The following is a 22,125-nucleotide window of genomic DNA, read 5'->3' as shown; positions in this document are numbered from 1 at the left end:
GGCATAAGATCAGCATTTTAATTTAATTTTAAATGAAGCTTCTTAAACATTTTGAAAACCTTCTTTACTTTACATACGACAATAGTTTAGTTATATAATATATAGACTTATAGAGAGAGACCTTCTAAAAAACGTTAAAATGTATTACTGGCACGCGAAACCTTTAATTAAAGTGAATAAATGAAGACTCGGCACACCACTTCTGAAAGGTTGCCAACCCCTGCTCTAGACCTAGAGGCCCATCCCATCAGTATGGTTCAGAACTGCCTCAAACTTGTAGGACACATGGCAGTGTGCACTTACGTGATGCAGCATGGCCATACTGAACTTCAGAAAACAACAAGGCTGGCTAGCCTCGGTGTTTTCACCAGCCCGTTTTCATATGGAGATGATGGTTCAAGCACCTGCTCAGGTCTTGTCCTCCCTGGACTGGTGCGTACAACCTGCAGATGCTTGCGAGAGAGTTGCCTTTGCCCCTCCACAACAGTCACTGACTTTAGTCACAGATGAATCAGATCTAGGTTGGAGAGCTCACTTAGGTCCCCAAGACTCAGGGGCTTTGGTCTCCTCAGGAACTAAGTTTCCATATAAATAGCAAGGAGTTTAGGGCCATTAGTTTAGCTTGCATGGCTTTCCTTCTGCATATCAAGGGGCAGAATTTGTTGGTACTCACAGACAACACAGCAGCCATGTTGTATGTAAACAAACCAGGCAGGGCCCATTTGACAAAGTTATGCCAGGAGGTGATCCGCCAGCAAGTTAAAGAAATATGGGCTGGATGAATGGACTATAAGGTGGATAGAAAGTTGGCTAGATTGTCGGGCTCAACGGGTAGTGATCAATGGCTCCATGTCTAGTTGGCAGCCGGTATCAAGTGGAGTGCCCCAAGGGTCGGTTCTCGGGCCGGTTTTGTTCAATATCTTCATAAATGATCTGAAGGATGGTGTGGATTGCACCCTCAACAAGTTTGCAGATGACACTAAACTGGGAGGAGAGGTAGATACGCTGGAGGGTAGGGATAGGATACAGAGGGCCCTAGACAAATTAGAGGATTGGGCCAAAAGAAATCTGTTGAGGTTCAACGAGGACAAGTGCAGAGTCCTGCACTTAGGACGGAAGAATCCCATGCACCGCTACAGACTAAGGAGTGAATGGCTCGGCAGCAGTTCGGCAGAAAAGGACCTAGGGGTTACCGTGGACGAGAAGCTGGATATGAGTCAACAGTGTGCCCTTGTTGCCAAGAAGGCCAATGGCATTTTGGGATGTATATGTAGGGGCATTGACAGCAGATCGAGGGACGTGATCGTTCCCCTCTATTCGACATTGAGGCCTCGTCTGGAGTACTGTGTCCAGTTTTGGGCCCCACACTACAAGAAGGATGTGGAAAAATTGGAAAGAGTCCAGCGGAGGTAAACAAAAATGATTAGGGAAGTGGAACACATGACTTATGAGGAGAGGTTGAGGGAACTGGGATTGTTTAGTCTGTGGAAGAGAAGAATGAGAGGAGATTTGATAGCTGCTTTCAACTACCTGAAAGGGGGTTCCAAAGAGAATGGATCTAGACTGTTCTCAGTGGTAGCTGATGACAGAAGAAGGAGTAATGGTCTCAAGTTGCAGTGGGAGAGGTTTAGGTTGGATATTAGGAAAAACTTTTTCACTAGGAGGGTGGTGAAACACTGGAATGCGTTACCTAGGGAGGTGGTGGAATCTCCTTCCTTAGACATTTTTAAGGTCAGGCTTGACAAAGCCCTGGCTGGGATGATTTAGTTGGGGATTAGTCCTGCTTTGAGCAGGGGGTTGGACTAGATGACCTCCTGAGATCCCTTCCAACCCTGATATTCTATGATTCTATGATTCCTTTGGAATTTCTGCATTACCAGTTCCATCAACCTAAGAGCTGCTTACCTTCCAGGAGTTCAAAACTCTCTGGCAGACCACCTGAGCAAGTTGTGAGCAGGTTGTTTGCAGGCCACCACAAGTTGTCTCTTCTCCCAGATGTGTCCAGGTCCATTTTCTAGTGGTGAGGAACTCCCCCAGTGCACCTGTATGCAACAAGAGCAAACAAAAAATGTCATCTTTTTTGTTCCTGAGTGGATCACAGCCTGGGTTCACTGACAGATGCTTTCCTTGTACTCTGGTCAAAAGGCCTGCTGTATGCCTTCCCTCCAGTTCCATTCCTGCCCAAAGTCTTTTAATATTTTACTGTAAGGCATATTTTCCAGTCCTCAAATTCTTCTTCCTTTTTTTTTTTTTCTGTTTGGAGTGTGGACACCAGAACTGGACACAGTATTCTAGTAGTAGTCTCACCAAGTGCCATATTCAAAGGTAATGTAACCTTCCTGCTCCACATTCCTCTGTTTATACATCCAAAGATCACATTAGTCCTTTTGGCCACAGTATTACAGTAGAGTGAGAGCTCATGTTCAGCTGGTTATCCAGCAGGACCCTAGGTCCTTTTCAGAGTCACTTATTTCCAGGATACAGTCCCCCATTCTTTAGGCGAGTTGTTCTCAACCTGCGGCCCATGGGCCACTTGCGGCCCAATCAGCACACAACTGCGGCCCATGTGACATCCTCAGGGCCATACAGGTAGTATTGGATGCGGCCCACATAACACATTTTGGGCCGCATATGTGGCCCACAATGGTAAACAGGTTGAAACCACTGCTTTAAGCATTCTTTTTGCCTAGATGTATGGCCTTGCATTTAGCCATGTTGAAATGTATGTTGCTGGATCACACCCAGCTTATCAAGCAGTCCAAATGACTCTGTAATAGCAACCTGTCCTCATTATTATTGCCACCTGACCAGTCTTTGTGTCATCTGCAAACTTCAATAGATTCCAAGGCAGGAAGAGACCATTGTGATCATATAGTCTGACCTGCTGTATGACACAGGCAATAAAACTTCCCCAAAATAATTCCTAGAGCATATATTTTAGAAAAACATGAAATCTTAATTTAAAAAGTTGTTACTGATGGAGAATCTATCACAACCCTTGGTAAATTGTCTAATGGTTAATTACTCTTACTGTTAAAATTTTACACCTTATTTCCAGCCTGAATTTGTCTAGTTTCAACTTCCAGCCATTGGATTGTGTTATGCCTTTCTTTGCTAGATTGAAGAGCCCATTATTAAATATTTCTTCCCCATATAGGTACTTACAGATTGTAATCAAGTCTCTCCTTTAATCCTCTTTGTAAAACTAAATAGACTGAGTTCCTTGAGTCTATCACTATAAGGCATGTTTTCTAATCCTTTAATTATTCTTGTGGCTCTTCTCTGAACTCTTTCCAATTTATCAATATCCTTGAATTGCTGGTATCAGAACTAGACACAGTAGTCCATCTGAGGCCTTATAAGTGTGCTCTTTAGGCTATTATCCAAATCATTTATGAAGATATTGAATAGAACTGGACCCAGGACAGATCAGTGATCTGTCCTCTTCATTATTTACCAGTCCTCCAGTTTTTATGTTATTTGCAAACTTTATCAGCAATGATTTTATATTTTCTTCCAGATCATTAATAGAAATATTAAAAAGCATTGATAAATAGCTGAAAACCAGTCCCCCCTATAGGACCCCACTAAAAACACACTATTCAATAATGATTCTCCATTATAATTACATTTTGAGATCTGTTAGTATTCCACTTAATATGTGCAATAATAAATTTGTTTGATACTTTTAATCATATTGTCATACTGTACTAACTCAACTGTCTTATGGAAGTCCATGTATATTATGTCAACAGTTACTTTTATCAACAAAACTTGTGATTTCATCAAAAAATGCTGTCAAGTTCATTTGACCGACCTATTTTCCATTAACCCATGTTAAATTGGCATTTAGTACATTACCATCCTTTAATTCTTTATTGAGCAAGTCCTTGTCAGCCTTTCCATTATTTGTCCCATTATATTTCTACTGTCTTAACCACAAGACCTTCCTTTCTCTTTCTGCAGGCCATTGCCTCATTCACTACATACCTACAGGGAATGAGGCAGGGATCCTACAAACAAAAGCCTCTTTCACATTATAGTCTTAATTAATTCCCTGAGCACTTTCCATCCTGCAGACAGAATGAGATGGGTCCTGTGGAAAAAAAGGGTATGTCATTATGCAGTTAAAAACTGAATCATAATTCATATGGATGAGCAGCCTTAATTTAGGGATTTTCTGACTTTCAATTGTTTGATTTGCAAGCTTAATCACGTTCTTATGCATATTTTAATATAATTTTTTAGGGTTTTTTAAAGGAAAAAGGTAAAGATAGATATTATTATGCAGAACTGCAGCATAGACTTCTACTGCTTGATTTACGGGACTTACTGTATTCGCTGGCAGCAAGTGAAGTCTGGTATTGTGTGTGAATCAGCCACTAAAAGAGCACACATCTCACACTGAAACAGTGGGTTACAGATGAATGACCAGCCTCATTTTACAGACAGTATAACTAAGGACAAAGATGGCAGGCAGTTTCTGATAGGCAGTGTGGTTAAATGAATGGGATTTGAGCATCGTAGTGATCTGGATTCTTCTAGTTGTGTAAACTCTTAGTTGTGTGTGAGGAACTGTTTTTGTTTGTATGTTTTTATCTGTTGATGTATTCAGGACATTTTAATAGATTTACAAATACTAAGTTAAGTATCAGAGACAAAATGATAATTACTACAACAGTGTGCTTGCATTTAGAGAAACAGTCTACATTAATATAGTAATCAAATCTCTCTATTTAACAGTGTGTTACTATAATGGAGAGTGAGCCTCTTTACACTACCCAGGATGTGTCGTTTCTGGTGATTTTATTATATTGAGTGAAATTTCTGATTATGTATATATTTATCAAACCAGGCATTGCTATCAAAAGTTAGTATTCCAAAAAATTGGAAAGGTGTGCAGGATTTTTTGCAGGTGAATGTACTTTGTCAGAGTATTGAGTAAGTGGTAACCAAATATCTAAGTAGAGGAACTGCTTAATAACAAGGGCTTTGAATAATTCTAGAATTGTACACAATCGTCAATATAAGTAAGTCTAGAACTCACAGTTGCTGGTGTCCTAAGATATGTCTACACTGCATTTAGGAGTGAGACTCCCAGTCCGGATCCACAAACTTGTGTCAGTGAGGTTTGTGCTAAAAGTAGCTGTGCAGATGTTGCTTTGATGTTGTGCTCTGGCTCTCAAGTCCACCCCCAAACTCCAGCCCAACCTGCAACATCAAAGCAATCCCTACACAGCTATTTTTAATGAGCTAGTGTTAGCCTCACTAACACAAGTCTGTGAACCTGGGCTGAGAGGCTTGCTCCCAGATGCAATGTAGACGTACTTCTAGAGCTGTGCACTTTCCCTTAGGCCAAAGGGTATTCTATGGAGCATGACCAGGAGCATCCAGTTTGTTTATGTTGTATCTGCAGTTTGAGTTTGTGAAATGCTGAAATGTGATACTGGAGCAGGATGTGCAGTGCTAAGAAAGTGGAGGGTTTTTTGCATGCCATCAAAAGCAAGCTGTTCTGACAAAAACAAAAAACAAATGGGAATTTTCAACAGCACATAATTTGCCTCAATTTGAACAGATTTTCATGGAGCCAAAAAACCTCTCTGATCCTAGGACTATCCAAATTTCAATGTCCTTCTGCAAACCATGGAGGAGTTGGAGCTCCCAACAAACAAACAAAAAAAGTGACCCAGAAATATTTTTATAAGTGCTAGCCATCATTATTCTTATTATTACAGTTAGAGCTGTTAAGGACACCTATAATTGTAGTTGCCAGACTCTTCCCACTATAAGACCCTGTTTTCAGTTGCCTATAATTTTGCCAAACTTTAACCATCTGGGCTGAAATTTTCCATGCCAGGTCTCTGCTGCAGGCTTTATTTTTCCCCCCATCAAAAATTGTTTCAGTAAATATAGCTGTTTCCAAGAATGAGATTACTGTAAAATACATTGTTTTGACCATATTAAAAATGTCCTTATAACCAGGCCCACTGAGAGCAATTCTGGGCGCCAGGGCCAGGGCTGTCCCTGGGGGTGTAGGGCGGGGCCCAGGGCGGAAGTGACGATTTGTCACTTCCAGGACACCGTTACTTCTGGGACCAACCGCGCTGGCCCGTGGGGTCCCCCAAAGCACAGGGCTTGAAGCAGTCGCATGTGCCTAGGAGCCCTGCAGCTCACCCAGGCAATTTGAAAGGGCCCAGGGTTCCCGGCAGCCACTGCTGCTACCGCAGCAATGGCCGTGGCTGGTGGCCCCCGGAACCTTTTAAATCTTCTGGACCTCTAGGCAATTGCACCCTTTGCCCCCCTGCCCTTCCTCCCATCGATTGGCCTGCTTATAACTGTTTTATTGGGAAGATGTAGCATTTCCTTTCATTGAAGCAAGGACTTGAAAGGTAGCAGGAGAGTTGCCCTGGTGTCAGGGATGTACCTTCTGCTGTGCCAATGAAAAAATGCTTGAATTTGGCCCCATTATAAACTTTTGAAAAATCTCAGATTGCATATGCTCACTACTGACTTGTTAGAGTTTGTCAGCTACATTCTCTGAAGATCTGTTTTTGTGCATGTGTGTTCTTAATACCCCCTTTCTAGTGCCCAAGCCACTTGTCCCAAATGCAAAGGGGGAAAGAACAGAACTTGAAGGGGAGAGGAAGCAATGGAGGGAGTTTATTGGAACAAGGAACCTGGTGATGGGGTGGACTGGGACTGGCAACTGACAGGGATTATGGTTGGTAAAACTAGGACTAGCTGGGAAAGGAGACTGAGGCTGAGAACTGGGAGGGAACTGGGGTAGGGAGAATTGGAAGCCAGTGTGAGAGAAAGAGACTGAGATCAGACAGAAGCCAGGAGGTGGGATGGAACTGGAATTGATTGGGGAAGGAGACTAGGACAAGGAGCCTGAAAGAATGGAAACTGGGACTGGAAAGAGAAGCCAGGCAGAGACGTTCAAGGAGGAGACAGGACTGTGAGAGTCTGGAATGGACAGGGCAGAAGGGGTCAGGCTTGGGAGAAACAGGCAGAAGACTGTAATTACTGGGTCTCCTGTTATGATACACTCTCTTTAATTACATAATCCCTTACTATTTTTTTCCATAAGACCCCCGCCTCAGGGGAGAAGGTGCAGGTGTCTGGGCTAGGGGGGGTCCCACGACTGGGCTCGGGAGGGAAGGGATGTCGGTTTCTGGCCCCCTGGCTGGGCTCTGTGGGTTAGGAAGTGGAGAAGCAGGAATTGGGTTGTCATAGCGATTTCTTTAACTCTCTACTCCTGGGGGAATTATTTTTGTTGTCTCTATTGTTACATACATAGTTGCTGACATATTTATTTTGAAATAAATTATCTAAATAATTGAAACTGGCATGGTTATATAGTGCTATTTTGACAAATAAAATATACAGAATTATGCAGAATTTTAAAGTATTGTGCACAGAATTTTTAATTTTTTGGTGCAGAATTCCTCCTGGAGTATCTTCTCCTCTCTAAGGTAAGCAGTCCTAATCTTTTCAAACTTTCTTCACATGGAAGTTTTTCCAGGCTTCTAATCATTCTTATCATCTTTCTGTAATACCCTCTATTACTGGTATATCATTTTTGACATAATATGACCAAAACTGAACACAGTATTTCAGGTGAGGGCATAATATTGATTTGTATAATGCCTTTATATGGGGACTCCACCACTTCCTGAAGGAGATTATTCTAAAGTCTAATAAAGATTAATGAAGATTAGGTTATTCTAAAGTCTAATTAAGAGATGTTACCTGATATTCAGTCTAAAAGTACATTTACATTTCCAGTGGCATGAAGAGTACAGACATTGCATGCCCAGCTGGCATCAGTATAAGCATTGTAGACAGTATAGCATGACTTAGGGGAGTAGGGTAAAGTAGAGTACCATACACACCTGAACCCTAGGGTATATACCAGGAGTGGCCAAACTTATTCATCCTCCGACCCGCCTATGACAATCTTCAGAAGTTCGAGAACTGGGACATGCCTGCTGGGGCTCAGGGCTTCAGCCTGGCAGGGCACACCTGCCGGGGCTCAGGACTACATGTAGCATTCCCCCCCTCAGCCCCCCCCACTCCAATTTTTGCCAGAGTTTCCTGGCCCCGCTTGGTCACATAGTGTCGCAGAGTCTCCTCCTTGCATGGCAGCTGCTGGAGCTGGCAAGCTGGGAGCTGTGGCTGTGTGGAGCGGCAGCAGCAAACAGCTGGGAGCTGCAGGGAGGGGCCACTGAGGGTAAAAGTGGGGGGCATACTTGGGGGTGTGTGACCAAGGGTACCAGTTAGGGAGGGCAGCCCTTCCCACATCCCCCGCGAGTTTCGTACAGGAGGTGTGCTCCCAGACAGAGCTCTTAACTGCACAGAATAAGGGCATGTCTACACTGGCAAAGTTACAGCACCGGCAGTTACAGCGCTGCTCAGAGAGCGCAGAAGGAAAATAGCTGTTGTGTGTTCACTCTGACAGCTGCCTGCGCAATAGCGTGTTCACACTTGCGGCACTTGCAGCGCTATTTGGAGCGGAGCACTCTGGGCAGCTATCCCCCAGAGCACCTCTTTCTCTTTTGCCACTAAGACTTGTGGGAAGATAGAGAGGGCCGTGGGGCATCATGGATCCAGTTGCAATGCCCCGTGATGCATTGCTTCGCATCCCAGCAATCCCTGTGCTTCCATCCACATTTGACGCCATCTTTCAACGGTTTGTGTACTGCATGCCCTGCCTCTTACAGGCTGCAGGAATGGATCCCAAACTGCTGACCAGTATGCTGCTTGCTCTGACCAACATGTCACGAGCAGCAGTGGAGTTATTCCTTAAACTACAAAGGCAAGAGCAGTGTGACATTGATCTTGCCACGCATAGTAGCTACAACACGAGATTGCTTGTGGCATTCATGGAGGTGTTGACCACAGTGGAACGCGGTTTCTGGGCTCGGGAAACAAGCACTGAGTGGTGGATTACATCGTGATGCACATCTGGGATGATGAGCAGTGGCTGCAGAACTTTCGGATGAGGAAAGCCATGTTCATGGGACTATGTGCTGAGCTCACCCCAGCCCTGCGGCGCAAGGACATGAGAATGAGAGCTGCCCTGTCATTGGAGAAGCATGTGGCAATGGCACTGTGGAAGCTGGCTACTCCAGACTGCTACTGATCAGTCGCTATCCAGTTCAGAGTGGGAAAGTCGACTGTTGGGAGTCATGTTAATGGAAGTGTGCAGGGCTATTAATCGCATCCTGCTCTGAAAGACCTTGACTCTGGGCAACATGCGTGACAGTGTGGATGGCTTTGCATAAATGGGCTACCCTAACTGTGGAGGGACAATAGATGGCGTGCACATTCCAATTCTGGCACCAGACCACCTCGCCACTGACTACATTAATCGCAAGGGGTGTTTCTCAGTGGTTCTCTCGGCGCTTGTGGATCACCATCGGTGTTTCACAGACATTAACGCAGGCTGGTTCAGAAAGGTGCATGACGCACGCATCTTTCGGAACACTGGCCTGTTCAAGAAGCTGTAAGCAGGGACTTTCTGCCCAGACCAGAAGATCACCGTAGGGGAAATCAAAATGCCCATTGTGATCCTGGGAGACCCCACCTACCCCTTAATGCCATGGCTTATGAAGCCATACATAGGGCAACTTGACAGCAGCAAGGAGCAGTTCAACAACAGGCTGAGCAAGTGCAGAATGACTGTTGAGTGTGCATCTGGCTGTTTAAAAGCCAGTTGGCGATGTCTGTATGGGAAGCTGGACATGGCCGATGACAATATTCCTGTGCTTATAGCCGTGTGCTGTACGCTCCATAATATTTGTAAAGAGAAGGGTGAAAGCTTCACTCAGGGCTGGACCGCAGAGGCTCAGCGCCTGGAGGCTGAGTTTGAACAGCCAGAGACCAGGGCTATTAGAGGGGCACAGCACGGGGCCATAAGGATCAGGGATGCCTTGAGGCAGCAATTTGAAGCTGAAAGCCACTAATATTTGTTACTATGCTCAGGATTGCAGTGCTTGTAATGCTAGGAGGTGACTGGTACACATGTTGCAATAAGGGGGTTTAACATAATTGCATGTTGCTTTGCAGTGCTCTTTTTGCTTTCACTTAATAGAATAAAGATTGCTTTCAAACCAACACAATTCTTTTAATAAAAGACAACAACCAGAGGAGAGAGTCAAATGACAAAAATACATCAGCAGGGAGGGGGATGGGGGAAGGGAAGGTCTCCAGAAGAGGAGGGGTCCTGGGACAGCTACAGATTTGTGTATGTCCAGGGATCATACCCAACCTTCTCCTTTGGAGCGGGTGCTGTACTTCAGCAGGGCCAAACTGCAGAGGGATTGGTGTTGAGTGCAGTGGATAGTGGGAGTCCACACTGCTGGACTGTGAGGCGGGAGTAATGGAATGCTGCATGTAGAGAGTGGAGCCAGGAGGTTGATAACAGTGTGTTGGGGGTGAGGGGTGGGGGCACATGTGAAAGTTTTGTGACAGCAGCTGCAGGGGAGGGCAGGTGTGGAGCTGCTCAGTTTGAGGAACTAGTATCACCTCGAGCGTGTCCACTTGGCACTCCATAACATTTAAGAGCCACTCCGTGGCTTCTTTCTGGTGTGCCACGGTCTCCTTTCGGTCCCTGTTCTCGCTATCCCGCCACTCCTTCAATTCCTGTTTCTCAGTGGCGGAGTGCATCATAACCTCACAGAGAAAGTCCTCCTTAGTTCTTCTTGGCCACTTTTTAATTCTGCACAGCCATTCTGTTGCTGATAAGGGAGGCTGACCTCCCAATGTCATCTCTGTGAAGTTTAAATCATAGAATCATAGAATATTAGGGTTGGAAGAGACCTCAGGAGGTCATCTAGTCCAATCCCCTACTCAAAACAGGACCATCTCCCTAGGTAACCCATTCCAGTCCTTCACCATCTTCCTAGTGAAATCGTTTTTCCTAATATCCAACCTAGACCTCCCGCACTGCAACTTGAGACCATTGCTTCTTGTTCTGTCGTCTGCAACCACTGAGAACAGCCTAGCTCCATCCTCTTTGGAACCCCCCTTCAGGTAGTTGAAGGCTGCTATCAAATCCCCACTCACTCTTCTCTTCTGCAGACTAAATAACCCTAGTTCCCTCAGCCTCTCCTTGCAAGTCATGTGTCCCAACCCCCTAATTATTTTCGTTGCCCTCCGCTGGACTCTCTCCAATTTGTCCACATCCCTTCTGTAGTGGGGGGACCAAAACTGGCCACAGTACTTCAGGTGTGGCCTCACCTGTGCTGAAGAGAGGGGAATAATCACTTCCGTTGATCTGCTGGCAATGCTCCTACTAATACAGCCCAATATGCCATTGGCCTTCTTGGCAAGAAGAGCACAGTGCTGACTCATATCCAGCTTCTCGTCCACTGTAATCCCCAGGTCCTTTTCTGCAGAACTGCTGCTTAGCCAGTTGGTCCCCAGCCTGTAGCAGTGCATGGGATTCTTCCTTCCTAAGTGAAGAATTCTGCACTTGTCCTTGTTGAACCTCATCAGATTTCTTTTGGCTCAATCCTCTAATTTGTCTAGGGCCCTCTGAACCCTATCCCTACCCTCCATCGTATCTACCTCTCCTCTCAATTTAGTGTCATCTATGAACTTGCTGAGGGTGCAATTAATCCCATCATCCAGATCATTAATAAAGATGTTGAAAAAAACCAGCCCCAGGACGAACCCTTGGGGCACCACACTTGATACTGGTGCCAACTAGACATGGAGCCATTGATTACCACCTGTTGAGCTGGACAATCTAGCCAGCTTTCTATCCACCTTATAGTCCATTCCTCTTATAATCCATACTTTTTCACTTGCTGGCAAGAATACTGTGGGAGACCACATCAAAAGCTTTGCTAAGGTCAAGATATATCACAGCCACCACTTTTCCCATATCTACAGAGCCAGTTATGTCATCATAGAAGGCAATCAAGTTGGTCAGGCATGACTTGCCCTTGGGGAATCCATGTTGACTGTTCCTGATCACCTTCCTCTCCTCCAAGTGCTTCAAAATGGATTCCTTGAGGACCTGCGCCATGATTTTTCCAGGGACAGAGGTGAGGCTCACCAGTCTGTAGTTCCCCGGATTCTCCTTCTTCTCTTTTTTTGAAGATGGGCACTCTATAAAGAAGCTTACAAGAAGTGGAAGATTGGACAAATGACCAGGGATGAGTATAAAAATATTGCTCGGGCATGCAGGAGTAAAATCAGGAAGGCCAAATCACACCTGGAGTTGCGGCTAGCAAGAGATGTTAAGAGTAACAAGAAGGGTTTCTTCAGGTATGTTAGCAACAAGAAGAAAGTCAAGGAAAGTGTGGGCCCCTTACTGAATGAGGGAGGCAACCTAGTGACAGAGGATGTGGAAAAAGCTCATGTACTCAATGCTTTTTTTGCATCTGTCTTCACGAACAAGGTCAGTTCCCAGACTACTGCACTGGGCAGCACAGCATGGGGAGGAGGTGACCAGCCCTCTGTGGAGAAAGAAGTGGTTCGGGACTATTTAGAAAAGCTGGATGTGCACAAGTCCATGGGGCCAGGTAAGTTGCATCCGAGAGTGCTAAAGGAGTTGGCAGATGTGATTGAAGATCCACTGGCCATTATCTTTGAAAACTCATGGAGATTGGGGGAGGTCCCGGGCGACTGGAAAAAGGCTAATGTAGTGCCCATCTTTAAAAAAGGGAAGGAGGAGGATCCTGGGAACTGCAGGCCAGTCAGCCTCAGTCAGGTAATTGGGAAGGATGTCATGGTTGACAGTATAAAAAGCAGCACAGAGGTCAGGAAGGCTGAAGAAAGAAAGAGTGTCAGATGAGAGGAGAGCACTTAACTGCCAATGGGTGGCAGGTTCTGCTCCAGACTGGGTTGTACAGCAATGCCTGCTGGGCAATTTTAGATTTTAACTGAAAACCATTTTGTTTTGTCATTTTTTGTTCTGAGTTTGAGAAAAGGAAGGCATGAGAAAGTGTCGTATGAGTATCAGGTGTGATTATACCTCAACTTCTTAGGGTTTCAGCTGTATCCAAGTCAATTCCAGAACAAAGAACAGAAATTGCATCCACCAAGTCCATAAAGTTGATGATTATTTTCATGATTTGTATTATTTATCTGCGTTCAGCACTGTTCAGAATATGTAGTCCCTGAGCCGATGCATATAAGATGTGTAACTCTGGATAAGATGGCTCAGATATTTAAGTATGACATGTATAGTTATTGACCACATGTTGTCACACCTTCACTGTGATGTTAAGGTCTATGTGTGGAGGCACTGATGGCAATAGTTTTACTTGATTAAGGACTCGAAGATTTGACCCTCCAATTTTTTTCAAGAGGAAGAGCTGCCCAGAGCTCCTGTGCCTGTTTATTTTTCTTGCCTGCCTGCAGTTACCATGATATACCTCAGAAGTCTCAATTTTTTTCTGAATTTTAAAATGTTGAATTTTCTTGGTGTTTAGTTTAAAATATTCTCGTGTGGAAACTGCAACTCAATCACTGCAGTGTTGTGTTTAAGACCCTTCTGGAAAGTAGCTAGCCTTTAAACAGAAGCAGTGTTGCCAACTCTCATGATTTTGCTATGAGAGTCTGATAATTATTGTTTTCTTAAAGCCCCAGCTCCTGGAGTCAAGTGATATGTGATGATTTCAGCCTTCAGTCTTAAAGAAAAATGAAGTTTCCAGCTGTGACTGTGGAGAAAGCTTCAAAATGTGACCCCAGCACACCCTAAAGGCTCAAAAAGCAGAATGTAAATAAAAAGAACACCAAATATATTATTTTTACATAATCTCATTATTTTAAAGCCAATCTCATGATTTTTGGAGAACCTGATTCATGATTTTTGAACATTTGGGGTCGGCAGTACTATGAAAGTGACTTGAAATTGTCCGTTTCACTCCTGTTTAAAGTCAGTTTCTAGTCTATTATTTGTAGTGGGGTAACACACCTAGAGCCCCAGGCAGATGCGGTATAACTCAAAGGGCCTTGCCCTAGTAGGATGTTTCCAAAAGTTAAATGATCTACTCCAAGGTTGATGAACTGCAAAAAGGTGATAGAGAGTAATCTATATTTTTCTATATTTCTTTCAATTGTTGTATTCAAGAGTTAGTAACAAAGTAAGAACATACATTAAATGTTTAAACCTAACCGGTGTCCCTTTTGACACAAAATGTCAGAACATGTTAGTATTAGAGCTGAGTGGGTCTAATATTTATTTAATTTTCTTTCTTTATATAGGAATTAGAAATTATTATCTAAAAGGAGCACTGTATCTAAGTTATTATCTGCAAAAAAACAAGAAAAGGAGTACTTGTGGCACCTTAGAGACTAACCAATTTATTTGAGCATGAGCTTTCGTGAGCTACAGCTCACTTCATCAGATGTTTACCGTGGAAACTGCAGCAGACTTTATATACACACAGAGAATATAAAGTCTGCTGCAGTTTCCACGGTAAACATCTGATGAAGTGAGCTGTAGCTCACGAAAGCTCATGCTCAAATAAATTGGTTAGTCTCTAAGGTGCCACAAGTACTCCTTTTCTTTTTGCGAATACAGACTAACACGGCTGTTCCTCTGAAACCTGTCAAAAAAAACAAGAGTTTTCAATTGCCCAAGTAGCCTCTGGAATCACGGTTAAAGTTGCCTGCCCCGCCTGCAGCAAAATCTGAAATGGCGCCCTGGGTATGACCTAGGCTGCTGTGTGTGTGGGGACTGGGGGCGGGGTGAACCTTTAAATTGTACCCCTGCTCTCAGCAGGTATAGTCACCTCTAGCAGAAGCTCCTAGCCCCACCACCCCACCGCAGGGCAGAAGCCCCGAACTCCCCCCTCTCAGTCTGGTAAGTGTGGGGGACTCCACAAGCTTCACCCTAACTGTAAAAGAGCCACAGTTTGGCTCCCCTGGTATATACCCTACATGGCTCTCTACACACCCAAGCAGTGCCTCTCATGTCTACACTGCTGTTTGTAGCAGTGTAATGTCCTGCTGCCTCCCTGCTGTCAGAGCTGTTCCTCACTATGATGAAAGGCTCTGTCAGCAGGGAAGGGCTCTGGGAGGGAGGAGGCAGCTGGGAAAAGGAAATGGCTGCCAGAGCTTTCCCTGCTGCCTCCCCCCTGCCAGAGCTTTTCACTGTTGCGTGTAGCTACACGTACCCTACTCACCGCTGCAGGTGTAGACAAGGTTTAAGTTTTCTTTTTCATTCTTTCATCCCATTACTCGTAGTCATGCCATCGTGGACCTTAGTGAACCATTTCCCTCCCTCCATCCTAAATGCTTACACTGTGAAATATTTGTAGACTGTTACATATCTTTTTTTCTCATTCCCAGTGATCAATTAGCCAAGCTGTACGTGTTTAGTTATTTTCCTCCTAAAACAGTTTAAGGAGTTGTTAGGAACAAATGGAGAGGTGAAGAGTGAATAAAATTGGAAGGTCAAGGAGAGAGCCCTCCACTCACCCTACCTATCAAATGTAATTTCTTTATGCAAAGTTGACCCCTGCCTTTGCTCTGCCAACAATGCTGAGCTTGATTATGTCCTTTTTCCCCCACAAACACATTCATACATTCCTGTATACCAACCTTTGTGAATTGGAAGAATTCTCCATCAAATTTCATAAAGCCACCACTTTATTCTTTTTAAAATTCCTCCTTAAAACCTGCTGTTCTCATGATGCCTACAAATGATGGCTGTCTGGCATTGGCTAGCCAATCAGCCTCCTGTTACTATGTTGACCACTGAAACACCTTACTTAGGCCTTGTTTACACTTACCGGGAGTTCGACTTGCAGTGATCAATGGATCGACTGCAGATCGCTCTTCCATCGACTCCTGTACTCCACCTGAATGAGAAGCGCAAGGGGAGTTGACAGGAGAGCGTCTCCAGTCAACATTGCATAGCCTGGACCCTGAGGTAAGTAGATCTAAGTACGTCAATTTCAGCTATGTTATTGACGTAGCTGAAGTTGCGTAACTTAGATGATCTCCCCCTGTAGTGTAGATAAGGCCTTATGCATCTTTATTGTAAGGTTTGCAATTGGAGCATGTGGACATATGATTAAAAAGGGTGAGATTTTCAAACTTCCACACAGTGTGAACCCCAGCCAAAATGCTTCTAATTTCACTGCTTCTGGTTCTTATGCTGGAGCCCTGGAGATGGGCTGATGGGGAAGATGAGTTGGACCATGGAAGGGCCCTGGCAAGGGGCAGGGTTGCCACAAGGAAGAAGTTCAAGGAAAAGACGCTCAGAAGACAGGGAGAGTAACTGTCTCCCTTACTCGTTCTCCAGCGTAGTTTGATACTCTCATTATGGAGATATCACCAAAGAATGACCACACGGTATACTTTGTTTTTGTTTTGTATTTCTGCAGTGTTGAGTTTGGATCCTTTTTTTCATATCATTCGGCATACATTCTTCTAGGAAATATGTCAGCACATTTGCAACCTGGTAGTTCTGGTGCTCATTTGTTGGTATTTTAATAGAGCATAATTTGCCCTTGTCATGTATATTCTAATAAATAGAATAATAATAGTAAATAATAGTAAATATTCCTTTTGTTCATAAATAATAGTAATATTCCTTTTTGTTCATAAAAGTTTTGTTTTGAAATATCTTAATGCTCTAAATTTCAGGAAGTTACATTTGGTATTTCGTAATTCTTCAGGCTAGGAACTTGGAATTCTTTTTCGTTTATTTTTTTCAACAGCAAACAATTCAGCTTCTTTTTCAATTCTAAAGGCTAGTATGTGGACAAATTGAAGAGAGTCAAGCAGAGGGCAACGGAAATTATTAGGGGGCTCGGGCACATGACTTATGAGGAGAGGCTGAGGGAACTGGGGTTATTTAGTCTGCAGAAGAGAAGAGTGAGGGGGGATTTGATAGCAGCCTTCAACTACCTGAAGGGGGGTTCCAAAGAGGAGGGAGCTAGGCTGTTCTCAGTGGTAGCAGATGACAGAACAAGAAGCAATGGTCTCAAGTTGCAGTGGGGGAGGTGTAGGTTGGATATTAGGAAACTATTTCAGTAGGAGGGTGGTGAAGCACTGAAATGGGTTACCTAGGGAGGTGGTGGAATCTCCATCCTTAGAGGTTTTTAAGGCCCGGCTTGACAAAGCCCTGGCTGGGATGATTTAGTTGGTGTTGGTCTTGCTTTGAGCAGGGGATTGGACTAGATGACCTCCTGAGGTCTCTTCCAATCCTAATATTCTATGATTCTATGTCTGCAAGTGTCATCCTAAAATATTGCTCACATTGTGCTAATGGAGCATTCACCAATAAAGAAATTGTTACATTGTATTATGGAAGCGTTTTGTTTTATATAGCACAATGCTGCCACCTGATGGGCGAAAAGAAGTAGGACAACGTGTTTATGCTTATTTAAATTTTATATCATGTGTTCTAAAGTGTGGCATACATGGCAATACTCAGTATACATTATGGATTTCATCAGCTGCCTTTGGTAAAGAAGTAATCTATGTAAGCTTGTTTCTTAAAACTCAAAAATAAGACTTTTTTAATGCATTTATTTTTTATTTTGGAAAATCAACAGGATAATTGGAAGCCTAGCATTGCTTTTGTTGTTGGGAACAAAATCGAGGATGAAGTCCACACACAAGCCTTGTCTCTTGCTGTGCAGGTGCCACAGCGGAAGCTCTTCAGCGAGGTATCGTGGGAAGGAATTTTGGGACAGGTATTTAAAATGGTTTATTATTAAAACCTCTTGAAGACTTGGTAGCCTTTTCCTCCTTAGCCACAAGTGCTGCTGTGTTAATTTAAAATTAATAGATTAGTTTAAATAAGAAAACAACCCTATTAGGTAAGCTAGTCCATCCTGTGTCAATGCTGTGTAGTCCAGGGCTTTGTCCAGACTCGTTTTAAATGTCCAAAGTGATGGAGCCTTTACCACATCCCTTAGAACAGTGCTTCTCAAGCTATCTGATGTGGGGGACCGGCCATTTTTTTTCCAATGTGTGCATAGACCGGCAGCCAATGGCTCGCAGACCGGCACCGGTCCACGGACCACCACTTTGAGTAGCACTGCCTTAGAAGATTATGCCAGTCTAATATATCTTACTGTCAGGGAGTCTGAGGGTAATCAAGAAAAAACTGATGAAGATAATAAACACAGTACTGCACTTTGCTTTTCTTACAGATCATGGAAGCTGGAAATCAAAAGGGAAAAAAGGATAAAGACGTGCCTATGTATTATGAGGTAGGTTAAAGCACTTATTGCAGAGGAAAAGTTTTTATTGCTTTTTTAAATAATTGAGCTAAATACTTATAATTAGTTATGTTTTGTATATTTGAGTAAAAAATGACTCTTGTCCACTGGATACAGCTTTTAAAAACATTTCTGTTGCCAAGATGCCAAAACTGCTTCCTTTTGTTGCATCTTAATCAGTCCATATGAACTATTTGTAGACAAAGCAAATGAGGAGCAAGGTGCCTTCTGGGACATGGATTTCTTTATGATGCTTGTAATATATTCTCTGGGTATATTTTAATGGTGTTTCCATGAATTCTAGAGATACAGAGCTGGGATCTGTTCTCCCAAATGTTTTCAGGTACATAAAAGGTTGTTACAAGGAGAAGGGAGAAAAATTGTTTTTCTTAACCTCTGAGAATAGGACAAGAAACAATGGACTTAAATTGCAGCAAGGGAGGCTTAGGTTGGACATTAGGAAAAACTTTCTAACTGTCAGGGTAGTTAAGCACTGGAATAAATTGCCTAGGGAGGTTGTGGAATCTCCATCATTGGAGATTTTTAAGAGCACGTTAGACAAACACCTGTCAGGAATGGCCTAGATAATATTTAGTCCTGTCATGAGTGCAGGGGACTGGACTAGATGACTTCTCGAGGTCCCTTCCAGTCCTATGGTTCTGTGTTCACAGCAGTTGATGTGCTTAAACCCTTCTGCATCAATGAGAAAATAGAACTCTAGAATGCAGCATTGATGCTCTAGAGCAGGGGTATCATGCGGCCCGCAGAGTTATTTCCTGTGGCCTGCCATAGGCGCCGACTCCACCAGCAGCCAAGCTCCCTTCCCCCCAGCCAAGCGCACTGCATCCCTGCTCCTCCGCCTACCTCCCAGCGATTCCCTCTACCAAACAGCTGTTTGATGGCGCTTAGGACTTTCCAGGAGGGAGGGGGAAGGAGCGGGGACGAGGCACACTCGGGAGGAGGTGGAGAAGAGGTGGGGTTCGGGTGGGTATTTGGGGAAGGGGAGGGAAGAGGCGGGGCAGGGGCGGCGGCTCATGGACTAGACAGTCAGTCTGAGGTATGAAGTTCAGCATGTATGATTCTTTGCTGTAGGTAGTTGGGAAGAATGTTTGTTAAAAGTGGCAACATATTTTGTATGAATAGTTACTTTAAAAAGTTCCTGCCATTACACCTATGTCGATAGACTGTTAGCATAGATCATAGAATCATAGAATCATAGAATATCAGGGTTGGAAGGGACCCCAGAAGGTCATCTAGTCCAACCCCCTGCTCGAAGCAGGACCAATTCCCAGTTAAATCATCCCAGCCAGGGCTTTGTCAAGCCTGACCTTAAAAACCTCTAAGGAAGGAGATTCTACCACCTCCCTAGGTAACGCATTCCAGTGTTTCACCACCCTCTTAGTGAAAAAGTTTTTCCTAATATCCAATCTAACCTCCCCCACTGCAACTTGAGACCATTACTCCTCGTTCTGTCATCTGCTACCATTGAGAACAGTCTAGAGCCATCCTCTTTGGAACCCCCTTTCAGGTAGTTGAAAGCAGCTATCAAATCCCCCCTCATTCTTCTCTTCTGCAGGCTAAACAATCCCAGCTCCCTCAGCCTCTCCTCATAAGTCATGTGTTCTAGACCCCTAATCATTTTTGTTGCCCTTCGCTGGACTCTCTCCAATTTATCCACATCCTTCTTGTAGTGTGGGGCCCAAAACTGGACACAGTACTCCAGATGAGGCCTCACCAATGTCGAATAGAGGGGAACGATCACATCCCTCGATCTGCTCGCTATACCCCTACTTATACATCCCAAAATGCCATTGACCTTCTTGGCAACAAGGGCACACTGCTGACTCATATACAGCTTCTCGTCCACTGTCACCCCTAGGTCCTTTTCCGCAGAACTGCTGCCTAGCCATTCGGTCCCTAGACTGTAGCTGTGCATTGGATTCTTCCATCCTAAGTGCAGGACCCTGCACTTATCCTTATTGAACCTCATCAGATTTCTCTTGGCCCAATCCTCCAATTTGTCTAGGTCCTTCTGTATCCTATCTCTCCCCTCCAGCGTATCTACCACTCCTCCCAGTTTAGTATCATCCGCAAATTTGCTGAGAGTGCAATCCACACCATCCTCCAGATCATTTATGAAGATATTGAACAAAACCGGCCCCAGGACCAACCCCTGGGGCACTCCACTTGATACTGGCTGCCAACTAGACATGGAGCCATTGATCACTACCCGTTGAGCCCGACAATCTAGCCAGCTTTCTACCCACCTTATAGTGCATTCATCCAGCCCATACTTCCTTAACTTGCTGACAAGAATACTGTGGGAGACCGTGTCAAAAGCTTTGCTAAAGTCAAGAAACAATACATCCACTGCTTTCCCTTCATCCACAGAACCAGTAATCTCATCATAAAAGGCGATTAGATTAGTCAGGCATGACCTTCCCTTGGTGAATCCATGCTGGCTGTTCCTGATCACTTTCCTCTCATGCAAGTGCATCAGGATTGATTCTTTGAGGACCTGCTCCATGATTTTTCCAGGGACAGAGGTGAGGCTGACTGGCCTGTAGTTCCCAGGATCCTCCTTCTTCCTTTTTTTAAAGATTGGCACTACATTAGCCTTTTTCCAGTCATCCGGGACTTCCCCGGTTCGCCACGAGTTTTCAAAGATAATGGCCAATGGCTCTGCAATCACAGCCGCCAATTCCTTCAGCACTCTCGGATGCAACTCGTCCGGCCCCATGGACTTGTGCACGTCCAGCTTTTCTAAATAGTCCCTAACCACCTCTATCTCCACAGAGGGCTGGCCATCTCTTCCCCATTTTGTGATGCCCAGCGCAGCAGTCTGGGAGCTGACCTTGTTAGTGAAAACAGAGGCAAAAAAAGCATTGAGTACATTAGCTTTTTCCACATCCTCTGTCACTAGGTTGCCTCCCTCATTCAGTAAGGGGCCCACACTTTCCTTGGCTTTCTTCTTGTTGCCAACATACCTGAAGAAACCCTTCTTGTTACTCTTGACATCTCTTGCTAGCTGCAGCTCCAGGTGCAATTTGGCCCTCCTGATATGATTCCTACATGCCCGAGCAATATTTTTATACTCTTCCCTGGTCATATGTCCAACCTTCCACTTCTTGTAAGCTTCTTTTTTATGTTTGAGATCCGCTAGGATTTCACCATTAAGCCAAGCTGGTCGCCTGCCATATTTACTATTCTTTCGACTCATTGGGATGGTTTGTCCCTGTAACCTCAACAGGGATTCCTTGAAATACAGCCAGCTCTCCTGGACTCCTTTCCCCTTCAAGTTAGTCCCCCAGGGGATCCTGGCCATCCGTTCCCTGAGGGAGTCGAAGTCTGCTTTCCTGAAGTCCAGGGTCCATATCCTGCTGCTTACCTTTCTTCCTTGCGTCAGGATCCTGAACTCAACCAACTCATGGTCACTGCCTCCCAGATTCCCATCCACTTTTGCTTCCCCTACTAATTCTACCCGGTTTGTGAGCAGCAGGTCAAGAAAAGCGCCCCCCCTAGTTGGCTCCTCTAGCACTTGCACCAGGAAATTGCATTCATCATCATCATCAGTGTTACTGACCACATAAGGAACAGTTACAGGTATTTATATTTTATTAAAACCCCTCTTTGCATTACAGTTTTTTAAAAGTTAATACGTTGACTTTTAATAGCATACTATATTACTCTTCATTTTTTTCATTTTTGACTATACTTTTGTATCATTGTATGAAAAGGTTTCAGTGATGCAGCCCTCGGGCCAATGTACTTGTCCTCATGTGGCCCTTGTGGTGATTTGAGTTTGAGATTCCTGCTCTAGAGCCTACTGTTTGTGTAAACAGCTACTTGATGTAAAGTTCTAAGTTGGTTCACCCAGTGGGGTATATCTGAAGAGTTAGTGAGCTTGCTTAATACAAAGAGCACT

At 44.3% G+C, this 22,125-nt stretch overlaps 1 protein-coding gene across 7 annotated transcripts in view; it reads left to right on the top strand.

The window, feature by feature from the left end:
- Positions 1-22,125, top strand: part of SPAG17 (sperm associated antigen 17) — a 299,338-nt gene that overhangs the window by 18,244 nt on the left and 258,969 nt on the right. For 6 of the 7 annotated variants that reach the window (XM_048819705.2, XM_048819724.2, XM_048819697.2 and 3 more), the window contains exons 2-3: positions 17,529-17,669; positions 18,132-18,191. In XM_048819705.2, the coding sequence (XP_048675662.2) occupies positions 17,529-17,669; positions 18,132-18,191 (201 nt within the window). Of the gene's footprint in view, positions 1-3,978; positions 4,112-17,528; positions 17,670-18,131; positions 18,192-22,125 lie in introns of those variants that run through there. The other variant, XM_048819714.2, reaches the window with a different exon arrangement.

This window comes from Caretta caretta, chromosome 1 (assembly GCF_965140235.1).
Source record: "Caretta caretta isolate rCarCar2 chromosome 1, rCarCar1.hap1, whole genome shotgun sequence".
Lineage (NCBI taxonomy): Eukaryota > Metazoa > Chordata > Testudines > Cheloniidae > Caretta > Caretta caretta.
This window is presented reverse-complemented; position numbering and strand designations above follow the sequence as displayed.